The 16,813-nt window shown below is 43.7% G+C and overlaps 1 protein-coding gene and 2 long non-coding RNA genes across 8 annotated transcripts; 1 reads left to right on the top strand and 2 right to left on the bottom strand.

The window, feature by feature from the left end:
• Positions 1–954: 954 nt before the first annotated feature.
• On the top strand, positions 955–12,867 carry LOC309524906 (uncharacterized protein). 5 transcript variants are annotated; one of them, XM_082210127.1, is made up of 4 exons: positions 2,866–2,945; positions 3,054–3,080; positions 6,155–6,280; positions 9,870–12,867. In XM_082210127.1, exons 3-4 carry the CDS (start codon positions 6,247–6,249, stop codon positions 11,375–11,377), a joined length of 1,542 nt encoding a protein of 513 aa, XP_082066253.1. In that variant the 5' UTR covers positions 2,866–2,945; positions 3,054–3,080; positions 6,155–6,246; the 3' UTR covers positions 11,378–12,867. The 5 variants fall into 5 exon arrangements, with proteins under 5 accessions (XP_082066255.1, XP_082066254.1, XP_082066253.1 ...); XM_082210129.1 differs by lacking the exons at positions 2,866–2,945; positions 3,054–3,080 and adding an exon at positions 955–1,303; XM_082210128.1 differs by lacking the exon at positions 3,054–3,080 and having other exon boundaries at positions 2,820–2,945.
• LOC309525554 lies at positions 7,223–13,871 on the bottom strand. 2 transcript variants are annotated; one of them, XR_014216412.1, is made up of 2 exons: positions 13,795–13,871; positions 7,223–9,342 (listed from the first exon to the last, which is right to left on the bottom strand). It is a non-coding gene; the product is annotated as an uncharacterized lncRNA (long non-coding RNA). The 2 variants fall into 2 exon arrangements; XR_014216413.1 differs by lacking the exon at positions 13,795–13,871 and adding an exon at positions 13,357–13,607.
• A 1,156-nt stretch (positions 13,872–15,027) lies between these two features.
• LOC309525541 lies at positions 15,028–16,447 on the bottom strand. The gene is made up of 3 exons (XR_014216399.1): positions 16,239–16,447; positions 15,412–15,541; positions 15,028–15,303 (listed from the first exon to the last, which is right to left on the bottom strand). It is a non-coding gene; the product is annotated as an uncharacterized lncRNA (long non-coding RNA).
• Positions 16,448–16,813: the final 366 nt, after the last annotated feature.

Raw genomic sequence — 16,813 nt, 5'->3', positions numbered from 1 at the left:
AGGTTGGGGAACCACCTGTCAGGGGTACTTTAGCTGTACTTATTGCATTGAAGAGAATTGGACTAGGTCAGTGGTGGCCAAACTTGGCCCTCCAGCTGTTTTGGGGCTACAATGCCCATCATCCCTGACCACAGGTCCTGTTACCTAGGGATGATGGGAGTTGTAGTCCCAAAACAGCTGGAGGGCCAAGTTTGGCCACCACTAGACTAGGTGATCCTTGAGGATCCTTTCAACTCTACGATTCTTTTTTACTATGGACATTCATCTTGATTCGTTTGTGGAGAGCTTTGATGGCATTGCTTCAAGCAAATGGCTATTCTACCCTTGTTGAGGCATTTCCTGATGCTGTCCTTATTTGAATATATATATATATATATATATTCAGGTTGGGTTAAGGGGCTTTTTGTGCAATAGATGCATTTCAATGCCAATTGCTCACCCTGAATTTGGTATCCTGGCAAATTGGTCCTGCCTATAGCCAAGAGAAGGTGCAATTCTCCTCTTTTTTGCCCAAGAAGAGTCAAAGGTGGGGGATGTAATCCACACCTGACCATTTATCAGTGGTTATTTTGTCTGCTAGACCTAGGCTTCCTCAACCTCGGCCCTACAGATGTTTTGAGACTACAGTTCCCATAATCCCTGACCACTGGTCCTGCTAGCTAGGGATCATGGGAGTTGTAGGCCAAAAACATCTGGAGGAGTTCACAGGGTTGTTCATGAGGATTAAATGTGGAGGAGGAAGATGCACACCATCTTGTCCTTCTTGGGGAAAGAAGGTGGATATTAAAAGTAAGAAATCACTAAATAAAAATTGCTTAGAATTTAGCAGTCTCACTGCTGTGGCCCAGGTCTAGTTAATGCATGAATTGGTTATGACCATAGAGTAAGCTGTCCTGCCAGGACTAGCTCCCCTTGGGAGGAATTAGGTAACCAAGCTTTTGTTTCCCTTCAGTCTACCTGATGAACTCAGCATGTGAAGAGGCTAAGCTGGTTGCTCCCCCTTAGCTGCATGGCTCTCACAAGCCATTCTTGTGTTACTATACCAATAATTGAGGAACATTTACCACTTTCTAAAACAGGTTTTGCTGCCTGTGTGTCTTTTCAAACTGCTGTGTTAGCGGCACCGAAGTTACCTCCCTGGGGCTTTAAATGCCAATAGTAACACCCTGAATTGGGCCCATAATCAATTGAAAGCCAGTGCTGATCTCTGAGATTGTTACCTGAGGGGGTGCTAACATGAGAAGAGGCTTTTTTTGGTGTTGGCCTCGCCACTTGTGAAATGGTCCCCCTCTCCACCACCAAGGTATGCCTGGCAGGAGTTCCTGGCGTGCTCTGGTCCATGGGATCACGAAGAGTCGGACACGACTAAATGACTAAACAACAACAACATCAGCAGCATACAATATAGAAACAAGATTCCACCGAATCTCCTGGACTTTCCTCCTCCCCTTTGTGGGTCCTATTGTTAGCCTTTTCCTCCTGCATCTTTTGTAGTAATAATCCAAATCTTTTGCATCTCCGTATGTCCAAAATTCACCATCAAACTACAAGTGCTATTCCAATCCCACCACCCAGCTGCTTTCTCAGTGCAAGACAAGGGCTGCTTTCCTTAATCCAGTTGCCTAGCTTCGCCTGCAGGATCCTATTTGGCGCAACCCTTGGGTTCCAATTCAGTCGCTGTGAGATTTTGGGGGAGGCGAGGGCGACGCTTTGCTTCTTAGAGGAGGGGGGGGGACTTCTATGTCAGGGATAAAAAGTGGCTCTTTCCTCCTCCAAAAAAGGAAGGCTCCGCTCTCTGCAGTGCTGTACCTTTTTTTCCCTTTCCAAAGCTGAAGGAGAGCAGGTTGATCTACCAGGAGGTAAAGTAATCCAATCGTATCTAGATGCAAAATAGAAAACAAGTTTGCATCGTGCCCAGTAGTGTGGTGGTAACTTAGAAGGAGTTATTTCATGATTGCCACAGACAAACACAAACACACACCCCTCCCCAGCCACACATCCCTGACCATAGCTGTCAACTTTTCCCTTTTCTTGCGAGGAATCCTATTAGGAATAAGGGAATTTCCCTTAAAAAACGGGAAACGTTGACAGCTATGTCCCTGACCCAACCACAAAACTGGGCCTGTGGTTTTGTGATTGAGTCCGTTGACAGGTCTCTCCCTCTCCCTAGGTTAAAATGATAAATTATGCTGAGCTTGATAGAATATCAGGAAGATTAAGGGACCAAGACGAACAGAAATTTCATGACAATTGGAAGAAATATTTAATGTATATGGAATCTAAATCTCAGGTGACACTAGCGGGGTTGAAATAACTCTATGTAAAAGAGTTAAAAAGTACGCGACTATATAATTTATTCGATACTTACCAAAGGAGTGGAGGGAAGTCCAAGGCTCAGTTGAGACTAACTCAGTTATATATTTTATTTATGATTTGTGAAGTGGATATAATTTGTATGAGGTATGTGGTGGATTATTTTGTTTATGTTTTTCCTGTATATATGTGCAAATATGAATAAAAATTTATGAAAACAAAAGACAGGTCTCTTCCCTCTCTTCCCCCTACCTCTGTTCCTTCACAGGGCTTACAAGCTGTTGACAGTGGAACAGAGACTCCCTCCTTTGAGGTTTTATGGCCATCTCTCATGGATGCTTCAGCTGAGATTTCTGCATTGCAGGGGGTTGGACTAGATGACCCCCGGAGGTCCCTTTCCAACTCTACAATTCTATGATTCTGTGGATGCTGCTTTTCAAAAGTTCGAAGACAAGAGCGCCTTTTTTTCTTTTTGACCACTCACTCAGCTCTCTAAGGGTTAAATGAGCTGAGCTCTGTTTCCTAGAGTGGCAGGAAATGGTCTAATGGGGGGAGGAATAGAGAGGGGCGCTTCCTTTTTGTCTTCCAACAAGAGAGAGGCTGGCAGACGGACTGAGCGGTTGATCTGCGAGGTGGGTGCACGTACAGGGCGGGGAAACGCCGTTATTATTATTATTATTAATTAGACAACATATTATAATTGTTGTTATTTATTAATACCCCGCCTTTTTCCCTGACAGGTACTCAGCTGCAACACTGGAAGAGGGGTAGGAACCAAGAATTGGGGGGGGGGGAGAGGCAGAAGAGAGAGAGAAAGACCCTCACACCAATTTCCCCTGGGAATTGTATGTAGGGCAGGCATCCCCAAACTCTTCCCTCCAGCTGTTTTGGGACTACAACTCCCATCACCCCTAGCTAACAGGACCAGTGGTCAGGGATGCATAGCTGTCAACTTTCAGATTTGAAAATAAGGGATGAGCAGCCTCGAAAATAAGGGATCAGCAGCCTCACCTGTCCCAGGGACAGTCTATGGGATATCTAACAATCCGGGATAGCAGCAGGAAACGGCGCTGGAATAGGGGAATTTCCCGCAAAAAAAAGAGAAAGGTTGACAGCTATGCAGGGATGATGGGAATTGTAGTCCCAAAACAGCTGGAGGGCCAAGTTTGGGGGCTGCCTGATGTAGGGCTTCTGTCGGCAGGGTTTGTTTATTTAGTTTGCTGTTTCATTGCATTTGCACAGCTCCTTCCCTGCCCTTCCTCAAGGTGGATTCCCTGGTTCTCTCTCTCCCCCAACTCCCCATTTCATCCGCATAACAACCCTGTGTGGTGGCTTAGGCGGCAAGAAGACGGCAGAAGTCCCAAGGTCAAGCCCAGTGAGAGCTTCATGGCTGAGTGGGGGATTCCAGCCATGGCCTCCCGGTCCCTAGTCCAACAGTGTCTAAGCAAAATAAAAAAAAAATCCTTCCAGTAGCACCTTAAAGACCAACTAAGTTAGTTCTTGGTATGAGCTTTCGTGTGCATGCACACTTCTTCAGATACACTGAAACAGAAGTTGCCAGATCCTTCTATATAGTGAGAAGGTGGGGAGGGGTGTTACTCAGATTCTTATCTCACTATACATGACTAAACCATTTCTCACCTTCTCACCCCTTGCCTTTTCCTGTAAGACCTATTACAGTCGTTTAGAGTCGTCAACAGGCTCATCTCAGCTATCTACCAATCTCCCATTCCCACCACCCTTCTGAGTAACACCCCTCCCCACCTTCTCACTATATAGAAGGATCTGGCAACTTCTGTTTCAGTGTATCTGAAGAAGTGTGCATGCACACGAAAGCTCATACCAAGAACTAACTTAGTTGGTCTTTAAGGTGCTACTGGAAGGATTTTTTTTATTTTTTTTTTTGACTATGGCAGACCAACACGGCTACCTATCTACAACTGGAACCAGTGTCTAAGCACTTTGCCACCACTGGCTCTTGGAGGTGGACCAAAGAGGGTCTCCTCTGAACACCCAGTTGGGGTTCAAACCCCCTCCCCGCCCAGGACATGGGGAGGGGGAGCTGCAGAAGAGAAAAGAGGCTCAGTCCTGGGGCGAGGGGAGAGCTCTGTTTAAAAGAGAGAGAGAAGGAAATGACCCCCTCCCCAGCCTTAAGAACGCACGTTTATCTGACTGCAAATTATTATTGTTCTTGTTGTTGATCTCAGTATTATACACCTTCACTTCACCCTGAGGTCCCAGGGTGGGTTACAACAACAAAAACCATTCAAAACAAAACCCTAGAAATAACCTGGGTCCTGAAAATATACGGAAAGAAGATAATGTCCCAACCAGAGAAGAATGGCAGATTTAAGTTGATGGATTATGTTGAAATGGCAAAAATGACCGGAAGAATCAGAAAGACCAAAATTCTAATAAAGAATGGGGAAAATTTATAATTTATCTTAAAAACCATTGCAAACTGTTAAAATTGTTAGTAGAATTGGAATAACACTTGTAGTTTAATGGTGAATTTTGGATTTAATGGGGATGTAAAAGATTGGGATTGTTATAAAAGATGCAAGGGGAAATGGCTAATGATAGGACCCACAAAGGGAAGGAGGGAAATCCAGGAGATTCTTTGGAATCTTGTTTTTATGGTATACAGTGGTACCTCGCAAGACGAATGCCTCGCAAGACAAAAAACTTGCAAGACAAAAGAGTTTTCCGTTTTTTGAGTTGCTTCGCAAGACGAATTTCCCTATGGGCTTGCTTCGCAAGACGAAAACGAAAACATTAATTGATTTTCAATGCATTCCTATGGGAAACCGTGCCTCACAAGATGAAAAATTCGCAAGACGAAAAAACTCGCAGAACGAATTAATTTTGTCTTGCGAGGCACCACTGTATATTGGATATGTGATTGTAAAACTGTAATTTTAGGCCAGATAATAGTTACTTAGAGGGCTCAATCAAAGAATCGGTGGTATACATAGAACAGCATAAAAGTTAACATCCTTCCCCAATGGTTAATTGCTGTCTGTTTATAACTTTTTATGGTTTTTATTGAACAGTTTTATGTTTTACTGATGTAAACCATTTTTATATATTGTTGGTTGTATAACGGTATATAAATATGTTTTATAAATAACCAAACAATACATAATTGTCAATAATTATGAAGCTGCATTTTAAATTGCATTTTAACCTGTATTTTAATTTTTTTCTTTTTCTTTTTTTCTTATTATGTTTTTACTGAAATTTTATTCAAGTTATCTGCCCTGAGCCCAGCTCTGGCCAGGGCGGGCGGGTATAAATTTATTATTATTATTATTATTATTATTAATAATTCATAGACTAAATTATATAGTAAAGATACCTGCCTAATTTCCCAAAGCATAGCTGCTGCCTCACGAAAAAAGTGACTTGTAAAAGTGCAATTTCTGGACATTGATGCTGTCAAGCAGGCGTGAAGGGGCAGGGAGATTCTGGGTCACAGCATAGTGATTCTCTGTTACCTGGTTTTATCTCCTTTTTAAAGACATCCAAGCTGGTGCCAGCTAGTACAACTTAAGACAGCAAATTCCACAAGTTAATGATGTATAGAACTGTATATGACAAGAACCCCTTTAAAGCATGGGGTGTGTAAACAGCTCAAAAACAAAGTCTAGAGAATCTGTGCATCTATCATATCATGAGGGTTACTGGATCCCGGCTGAAATGGACAGCTAAAACATTTCTGAATAAGCAGGTATAAGAAATGGTATTTAGTGGTGAATATTGAAATGCAAGAACTCAATGGAAATACAGAGTTCAGGAATATATTATTTCTGATTAGAGAATCTTTCCTTCTTTCTTTCAGTGGGTGGTGTACTTTGAGCCAGTGGCTGTGTATTTCACCAAGGTGGGTGAGATCTCCAAAATTCAGAGCATAGATCTCTTCACAAGGAAGTCATGCCAGAAGACAATGAGAACATGGCATCTGTAGGTAAGAATGTCTTTTCCCCCTTGGATGGTATTGAAAATGAAGTTCTTAAATCACACCAGTGGGCAAGCGAGTGGTGACCAAACAGGGCCCACAGAAGGCAGTGATTGCCACCAACTTAGATGGCTTTAAAAGAAGATTGAGCAAATTCATGGAGGATAAGACTATCATTGGCCAATAGCCATGATGGCTATGCTCTGCCTCCAAATTTGGAGGCAGCGGGTCGCGCTGTGGGTTAAACCACAGAGCCTAGGGCTTGCCGATCAGAAGGTCAGCGGTTCGAATCCCCGCGACGGGGTGAGCTCCCATTGCTCGGTCCCTGCTCCTGCCAACCTAGCTGTTCGAAAGCACATCAAAGTGCAAGTAGATCAATAGGTACTGCTCTGGCGGGAAGGTAAACGGTGTTTCCGTGCGCTGCTCCGGTTTGCCAGAAGCGGCTCAGTCATGCTGGACACATGACCCGGAAGCTGTACGACGGCTCCCTCGGCCAATAAAGCGAGATGAGCATCGCAACCCCAGAATCTGTCACGACTGGACCTAATGGTCAGGGGTCCCTTTACCTTTACCTTTAGTGCTTCTGAAAACCACTTCTGGAAACTTCAGGAGGAGAGGGTTCTCATTAGCTTGCAGGTTCCCAACAGGCATCAGGCTGGCCACTGTGAGAACAGGGCGCTGGACTAGATGCTGGACTCATCCAGCAGAGCTCTTTCTATATCCTTGTGGCCCAGAGGCTAAAACCCTTTAATAAAGTTTTATTTTAAATGTATCAGCAGTGGACCAGTGAATGCAGTTCATGTTATGAAAAGACAATATTATGACAAATATTATGAGAAATCTGAAGAATCATGAATTGTGCAGGCTATGTTAGCCTGTTGCAAGAATTTTAAAAGGTACCAGTGACCAACTCAAAGAGTCCAAGAGTCCAAGAATTGACAGGTGCAGCAATTGGAGAAAAAGAAAGTGAGATTTATTGCTGAGCAATAATTGACCCAGTGGAATGCTTTCCAAAAGACTGGGCCTCGAGACCTATTGCCCTGGGGCTTTATACCTGAGTACATACATCACAGATCATGACATAATGGGATACAATTGCGAACGGCAGCAAAATAAGCTAATGAGCGCATACAAGCCTTGCCCCTGGCGGTACAAAGAGTTCTCTCCCAACTTCTGCTTTTTAGTTTGAACACCAGTCCGACCTTTCCCCTAGATTTATTGCAAGAAATAGAAACTTAGGGCAAAGAGGAACTTCGGCTGTTGAGCTCCTACAGACCATCTGCTATAAGGGACATTCTGCGGTTTCCTGTTTCACTGTACAGACTTTGTCTGGACAAGGGGGGGAAATGTGCCAGCACATAAGATTTATCGCTTCCCTTCTTGTTCGGTGAGATAGAGAGAGAACAAGGAGGTACTGGGACAAAGTTCATCTAAGACTTTGAAGATTTAAGCAATTTGCTAAACTAAGCAGAAGCTTTCACGGTTCAAACATGGATTATAAAATCATTATAAAAATATCTGGCTATAAATGAATATATTGAAAACTGATAACTGATTATATGGATAACTGATTATATGAAAAGCATAAGGGTAAAATTCCTCCAGTTCCTCCTTCAAGCCAGATTTAATATGTTTCCCTCGATGATAGTGAGAGGAAGATATTTAGCTCTCCCAGAATCAGAGTGTCTCTGCAAATGTAGTAAACAGGAACCTGATACTTTGGACCATATTTTCTTTTCTTGTGATTTTGGCATTTATGCCAGAAGACAAGTATTAGAGGCCTTACAACTCAATAGGCTGATATCTACGCTACCAAGGGTTCAGGACCTGCTTTTGGACAGGAATGATCAAATTACTTTAATAGTGGCTGAATTTTTGAGTGCTGTCCATGTAGAAAGACTGGGTCATTATAAAGAGAATTAGTGGTTCTTAATTGATCAGGGATTCAGTAGTGCAGTAGTGCGGTACTGTATTATTTATGCAAATTGATTTTCTCTGGAGTTAATCTGACCGGGACAAACCTTGTTATACTGAGCTTGTATTTTGCATAATTTGTATCTGGTGTCTGTTTGATAATGTGTGGTTTGTTATGCCTAATAAAGGATAACTATTTGATAGAGAAATCAAAAGTACATTATATGTAAATAAAACTTGGGAGAGTGTAAAATCTAAACAATTTTTAAATAAGTAACCCTACAATGGTTATTGCATGACAGGATTCAAATAAGCAAGATTACACTTAAGTGACTCTATGAGTGTGTGTTTTGTTCGAAGCAGGAGAACCAATCAAAATTAATTCCAATTTCAATCAGTGAGAGACTGACTATCCACCTGGTCTCTCCCTCCCTCCCTCTCTCTCTCTCTCTCTCTCTCTCTCTCTCCCTCTCTATGAGGAATGTAATGCCTTGATCATTCAGGCTCAGTGCAGTGTGGTGTTTCTGTTACAGAATATAGTATTTTTGACCTGTAATAGCCGCTTTGACATATCTGTCCTTTTCCTTATTAGTTACTTTAGACATTCCTCGCCTAATTTGCTAGTCATTCAGGCATTTCCCCTGCGGCTCTTTCCACTCAAAGGCCCTTTCAGACTTATAAATATGGGACTTCCCAACTTGCTACTTGAGCCCTCTTCTCTGTGATTCTTCACGGGTGCAAGCTACATTTGGCAAACTGGGCGGTTCTGGGAGGAGTCACCAGCCCAGGCATCAGCATAACATTCAGGGACTCTTGAGGTCAGTGGTGGCTAAATCTTGTTGGAGCCCTGGACACATTCAGAATTATGAGAATGCGTTGTGAGCTCTCGTCACAAAAATGTCCCTGTGGAAGTGTGGCATAGCGTAAAATTGCTCTTTTGGCATGGCATAACACAAAATGTCTGCTGCATCTAAAAGAGCAGAATAAGAGGTAGGATCATAGAACTGTGCTAATATGGAAAACTTTAATTTATTAATTTTTTTTAAAGGTTTGAACCTGATAAACAGAGCAGCAGGTTCCAGCAATCTCCTTTCCCAAACATTGCTAAGTCTCATCTGCTGTGTTGCCTGTTGCTGGTGAGGTGTTGTGGATTACAGCTAGAAAATAAATAAAACATAATTCAGAATTATTCCTGAAGTCAAGTATTCCATGAATATACAGTCACACGCACATATAAACAGATGTCTTTATTGCTGGCTGGTAATCATACTCCTTCATTAGTTAGTTTGTTTATCCTATTCTTCAGCCAAAATAAAGACTCTCAGAGTGGCCATACAGATGGCTAAAAGAACCGAGTCAGTCCATGCCTCAGATTTGCAGTTTGAAAAGGCAAAAGGGAAATGGATTAGGAGGGAGGAAAAAATATGCAAAATGTCTAAGTTCTTTTTTTAAAAAAAAAAGGAACACAGAACAGCTCTGCAGGGAAAAACCAGAGTAATTATTAGGAAACACTGTTATAGACAAGTGATTTTCTGGACCAAAATTCTTCCATTCTGTTCTGTAACATCTTGTAGGTCATTGCCTCAGAACCTCAGTGTCTGAGAAATTCAGCTGAATTATTCAGCTGAGTTATTCAGCTGAATAACTGAATAATATCCCCCCCCTTTCCTTTCTTCTTCCCAAGCAGGTGATGCGAAGGATAATGAAGTTCATGATGAGCCATCTTTGGATTCGTTGAAAACAATCAAGCATGAAGTGGGGAAGAATACATTTGGAAACCAAAGGACATCAAAAAGGCAGGACAGAAAGCGGTCAAAGAATTGGAGGAAGAAATACTCTGCTTCTCCATGTTCAGAACACCCTCAACTTCCACCAGATACTGAAAGAGTGAAAAAGTGTCCAGTGTGTGGAAAAATGTTCAAAGACAAATCAACACTAAATAATCATCGCAGAACCCACACAGGGGAGAAACCCTATAAATGCATGCAATGTGGAAAGGGCTTCAGTGTGAGTGGTAACCTTACTATCCATCAAAGAACCCACACAGGAGAGAAACCATTTAAATGTATGGAATGTGGAAAGAGCTTCAGTGTCAGCTGTAACCTTACTAAACATCAAAGAACCCACACAGGAGAGAAACCGTATAAATGTACGGAGTGTGGAAAGTGCTTTAGTGATAGCGGAAGTCTCACTTCACATGAAAGGATCCACAGAGGGGAAAAACCTTATAAATGTATGGAGTGTGGAAAAGGCTTTTGTGTGAGCAATAGCCTTATTGCACATCAAATAATCCACACTGGGGAGAAACCATATAAATGTATGGAGTGTGGAAAGTGCTTCAGCCAATGTGCAAACCTAAATACACATCAGAGGACCCACACAGGTGAGAAACCATATAAATGTAGGGAGTGTGGAAAGTGCTTCACCCAGAGCGTAAATCTAAAAACACATGAAAGAACTCACACAGGAGACAAACCATATAAATGCTTACTGTGTGGAAAGTGCTTCCATGGCAGTGGAAGCCTTACTAAACATAAAAAAATGCACACTATGGAGAAACCATATAAATGCATGGAATGTGGAAAAGGCTTCAGTGTGAGTGGTAGTCTTACTCTACATCAAAGAATCCACACTGGGGAGAAACCATATAAATGTATGGAGTGTGGAAAGTGCTTCAGCCAAAGTGCAAACCTTAAAACACATCAAACAACCCATACAGGAGAGAAACCTTATAAATGTGTGGAATGTGGGAAGAGCTTCATTAATAGTGAAAAGCTTAGTTCACATCAAAGAACCCACACAGGGGAGAAACCATTTAAATGCATGGAGTGTGGAAAATGTTTCAGCCAGAGTGCACACGTTAATACACATCAAAGAACTCACACAGGGGAGAAACCATATAAATGCTTAATGTGTGGGAAATGCTTCCATGATAGTGGAAACCTTACTAAACATCAAAGAACCCACACAGGGGAGAAACCTTATAAATGCATGATATGTGGAAAGAGCTTTAGTGTGAGCAGCACCCTTACTTCACATCAGAGAACTCACACAGGAGAGAAACCATATAAATGCTTAGTGTGTGGAAAAAGCTTCAGTCAGAGTGGAAGTGTTACTACCCATCAAAGAACCCACACAAAGAAACAACTATATAAATGCATGGAGTTTGAACCAAGCTTCAATCTTGATTGAAAGCTTTCTTGGCAGCAAAAAATGTGAGAATAATATTAATGTCTAAGAAAGCCTTTCCCACCCTGGCTTCCCACAGAAGTTGTATCCCAACTCTAATATGACCCATGATCCATAAAGATCTTAGCATGGATCAAAAGAAATTGCATAAGAGAGACTATAAATCCCCGGGTAGTGGAAAGAGCACAGCAAAATGGTTACGAAATATTCAAAAAACACAGGGAAGAAATAATAAATGTATAAATTAAGAAAGATTTAGATAGCGTGGCTTCTTATTTTATGCAGGCAGGAGTGAAATTATTTAAATATATGCACTCTGAGAGCAGACTTGCTACGCAGGAAAGAATCCACACAGGGAGGAAGCCATATGAATGTATGGTATATGAAATGAGTTTCACGGGGGACATCAGAGAATCCACATAAGGAAGAAACATCTGGGATGCATGTGATGCAGAATCGATACAAATCTTCTTAGACTTCAGAGAAGCTACACGGATGAGAACTCACTAGCATGCTTCTGTGACAAATTATTTGATATTTTAGGATTTATTAAGATTATGTTTTTCTCTGTTTCCTGCAAATACAGTAGGTATTCTTCACTCATGCTTCTGGGGATTACCCCTTCCATCAGTGTGCCTACACTAGAATTTGCTCTTTGGATTACAGTTTTTATTTGTGCAGTAAGAAAGGTTGTCTATTGGGAACACACATTGCATGGTAAATGTCTTTGGAAAATGTCCCCTACACCCACATCCAAGGTTAATGGGGTGGATTAGAAAGAGAGGATATGAATAGTAGGAAATAATCAGTTGGTTGTAAAGTTGGACAGTGTAGATTAAATTAGAAGAAGATTTGAGTGGGCAGATTTGAGAAAGGAGGCAGTGAGACTAATAATGCGTTGCAGTAATTAATGAGGGAAGGAAACGTGTGACCAGTCTGTATTGGAGAGAGGGGACCAAGTTTATAAAAGCTCCAGTTATTAGATAGTGTAGAAGTAGTCGAAATATATATGGTGGCTGATTTTCCATCTTCCCTAGTTTTCTTATACTTGATCTATTTCTTAGGTGCATTTCTGAGATCCACTGCACACTTTCCAACACTGGTTGAGATTCACCTAATCAATCACATCAGCAGAAGTCGTATGTAATGGGGGTGGCCCCACCCAAGCCCCCAAAACTGGCTGAAGCGGCAGTTCAGGAGAAACCCCAAAGTAGAGCATAGGGGGAGGAGGGGTGCTGCAACCAGCTAGCTGGAACGCTTGTGCAGATGAAACATTTGTAATGGTGCGTCACGGAACTCCATCCTTTGCAAATTGCATTTCCTGTCGAAGTTACTTTAGAGATTAGAGGTTGTTTGTGATTTGTGTTTGGTCCATTTTTAATGTAGCAGTTGAGATGTAATCAAGAAAATAGGATCAGTTGCACCTGAAAACTTCACTACTAACGTTTATGCTTTAAATACACAATAAAAGATTCAAGTGGTGAATTGTGAAACTTCGAAAGTGTATATTTTTTAAAAACAAGATCAGTGTGTTAATGAACGGCCAGAGTCTTGAGAAAGTTCATAAGCTAACCCAATTTCTCAACACTGGTCTTTCTGATTTCAGGTTGCCATCGCTTTATTCTTCTGTGTAAATGCTGACCTGTTTGCATGTGGAATGCAGAGAGGTAATGGTGGCAATTGGTAGCATATGCCACATTGGAAAATGAGCAGGGGAACAAACCTTTGATGATGCCGCTGACATTACTAGGTCCTGAGATAATGATGCCTGAGTGATCACAAAGCTACCTTAATAAAGGTCTTTCCTTTCTGATGAAGGGACGCGGGTGGCGCTGTGATCTAAACCACTAAGCCTAGGGCTTGCCAATCAGAAGGTTGGCGGTTCGAATCCCCACACAGGGTGAGCTCCTATTGCTTGGTCCCATCTCCTGCCAACCTAGCAGTTCGAAAGCACGTCAAAGTGCAAGTAGATAAATAGGTACCGCTCCAGCGGGAAGGTAAATGGCTGAGTCTTGTCATCTGGGCAGCCCAGGACTTCCATACGCACTGCCCAGGCTTGCGCGCTGGCTTGGTGTTCCTAGTGCAGCAGTTTGGCTTCACCTCCAGAGGCACACTCCATTGTGTCTCAAGACGGATGGTTGCCAACAACAGATTATTAGTTTTAAAAAGTACTTATCTGAAAAAAAGCAGCCGGACAAAGCTTATGTCCTCAAAGTAGAGGAATTAGTTAAGGCTAGGGTACAGGCATCCTGTTTTCCTGTCTACCCTTCTAACCATAAGAAATAAATTGTAACAATTCTCAGAGAGAGCTTTATTCATTCCCTCTGCATCTCTTACTGCCTCTTTCTACTTCTTCCTCAGCTACTGGATGCTGCCACAGAGACACTTTAAAAGAGTTCACAATACAAAAGCTGTCCTACCTGGCTCGTGAAAGGAGTCATAAAGTGTGGCTGACGAGACACTTGTTGAATCATAGAATTGTAGACTTGGAAGTGACCCTAAGTCCTACAGTGCAGGAATATACAACTGTCCCATATAGGGAGAAATCAGCATGTTAGTGTGATCGCACCAACACTTTGAAGCTTCCTGTCTATTGACCCCAGGAAAGCACATTTGCCGAACTCTTTTTGGCACCTGTTTAAAACCCTTTTTGGTTCAGGAAAGCCTGTTAATTATTTTAATTGTTCAGGCAAGCAAGTTTATTGTTTTATAGCATCTTAAATTCTTTTTTATTACCAGCAAAGGGGTATATAAATGATGTTTAAACAATAAATAAATAAAATTCCTTCTTGGCTTAGCACCCAGTGTGGGCAAACCAGTGGCGCCCCTCTAAACCCACCTCTGGAAGCAGTACAGTCGTGCCTTGGAAGCTGAACGGAACCCATTCCGGAAGTCCATTCGACTTCCAAAACGTTCAAAAACCAAAGCGCACCTTCCAATTGGCTGCAGGAAGCTCCTGCAGCCAATCAGAAGCCACAGAAGCTTCCACAGAATGTTCAGCTTCCAAAAGAACATTCGAAAACCAGAACACTCACTTCCGGGTTACAATCGTTTGGGAGCCAAAGGATTTGACTTGCAAGGTGTTCGGTATCCAAGGTACGACTGTATCTCAATTCTAGGAAGCTCTGGGGGAAAACACTTGAGGTGGGTCAGGTGCAAGGCTTAAGAGGGGCCTGACATGGGGAGCATCCCCAGGGCCAGGAGAAGAGGCCTGGAGACTCACAGCTGTCAACTTTTCCCTTTTCTTGCAAGGAATCCTATTCGGAATAAGGGAATTTCCCTTTAAAAAAGGGAAATGTTGACAGCTATGTGGAGACTATGGGTTTCGCTTGCAAGCCAGGGGTTCCTTACCCCTGTCATAAATTATATCTGTAGTGGTCTGACCAATGCAGAATATTGTGGTATGTGAAGTTTTTAAAAATAGAATCACCAGGGCTGCCATACGTCCGGAAGAGAGCAGAGGAGAAAAGTCAGCTTCTTCCAGGGACCTCCAGAAGATGGCTCCAACCCGAAACACCACGCTTGGCTTTCCAGGGGAATGGCAATCCCATGCCCTAAGCTGGCAAGGTCCTCCTCTTGGGCAGATGCCCAACCCCTTCCCCAAAGCCCTTCCCTGCCGCTCCCTCCCCCCACCTCCCTGTGGGGGTCCCTCACACCATTCATCACTCACCAGAATGGTTTCAGCCTTAGGGTGCTTGCAGCGCTTGAGCGTTCAGAGCCCCTGAGCCCAGCTGCCTGGCAGTTCTCAATCACCTGGAGAAAGTACAGCTGTTCTTACTCCAGCTGCTGAAATGCAAAAGTCAGGCTGTCAGTTCCTTGCAGAGTGTCCATTCGAAAGACCCTGTTCACCTCAGCTGGAAAAGAGCCTCCAGGGTCAAGGCCAAAATCAGGGGCCGATCTTCAAAGCGCTCCAGGTGCCCCAGGATGTTCTGGAAGAGAGCAGAGGAGAAAAGTCAACTCCCTCCAGGGGCCTCCAGAGGACGGCTCCAACCCCAAACGCCAGGTTTGGCTTGTTCATCCCCAAACCTCCCACCCACCTCCTTCTGTCATCCACAGCTTGGAGCACTGAATACTTCAGAGGTCTTTCATCGCAGCTGCGTGGCAGGTCTGGATGACCTGGAGCAAGAAGTCTTGTTGCTGGAACAACTCCAGTTTCAGCTCCAGCTGCTGAAATGGCAAAAGTCAGGCTTTCAGTTCCGCATGAGGGGTGGGCTTCTCCACATCTGAGAGTGCAGAGTGGGAAGCAAAGAGCCTCTGGGCAGGGGGAGGCAGGTCTGAGTGATCTAGTCCCTGGTCTTGTTTTCTCCAATGCTCACAACTGGTGCTGAGGAAAATAACCGTGTTAGATCTGCAACAAGAGAAGGACACGGGGACAGGTGAGTTCATCTTAGAGCACCTGGCAAGGTTGTTCCAAGAGTCATCTCTTAGATTCCTGCTTTAGGAGTGGGGCACCCCAGGCCTTGGGGACAGTCCTTGGCCTGCAGCCCCCAGAAGGTGGCTCCTCAGAGAAGGTGGCCCTCCAGCTGACAACTGCCCCCCAGCCCTGTCCAATCAGCTGCCACGGATTCCTCCAGAAATTCCTCCTTTCCTCTCTCAGTCCTCATTGGACCCCACAAAACAGGATGGCTGCTAGGGTGATATATGTCCCTCCCACGCACCCACCTCTCTGTGGGGGTCCCTCACACCACTGATCCGAAGTCCAGCCTCATGAAGCTGGAGAGATGTAGGGAACAGTGTTAGATTGCCTGCTATTCCCCACCCTGAGATCCCCACCACCACCACACACAACCCTGTCCATTAAAAAGTCACCACCCCAGCTGGAGAAGGCCCTCCAAGGCCCAGTTGCCTGGCAGTTCTCAGTCACCTGGAGCGAGTAGAGCTGTTCTTGCACCTGTTGCTGGAATGCAAAAGTCAGGCTGTCAGTTCCTTGCAAAGTGTCCATTCAAATGACCCCGTTCACCTCAGTTGGAAAAGAGCGGCCAAGGCCAAAATCAGGGGGTGATCTTCAAAGAGCTCCAGGTGCCCCAGGATGTTCTGAAAGAGTGCAGAGAAGAAAAGTAAGGGGGAGATGCCACTTCAGTTCCTCGGGGGAAAAAGAGAAGAGAGGTTGAGTCCTGGGTGAAATTCTGCAAGTGTGTGAAACAGAAGTTGGAGCCATGCAAAGAGAAGTCAAGACAAAGGATATGTATGGGGCTAGCACTCTACGTGGGGCTACCTTTGATGGTAACCCAGAAACTACAACTAATCCAGAATTCGGCAGCTAGATGGGTGACTGGGAGCGGCTGCTGGGACCATATAACATTAGTCCTTTAGAATCTTCCTTGGCTCCCAGTGCATTTCCAAGCACAATTCAAAGTGCTGACCTTTAAAGCCCTAAATAGCCTTGGCCCAGTATCCCTGAAGGGGCTTCTCCACCCCCATCGTCCAGCCCGGACACTG

Source organism: Podarcis vaucheri (genome assembly GCF_965113315.1).
Source record: "Podarcis vaucheri genome assembly, chromosome: 2".
Taxonomy (NCBI): Eukaryota; Metazoa; Chordata; class Lepidosauria; order Squamata; family Lacertidae; genus Podarcis; species Podarcis vaucheri.
The sequence above is the reverse complement of the archived record's forward strand: the minus strand, read 5'-3'. Positions and strand labels throughout refer to the sequence as shown.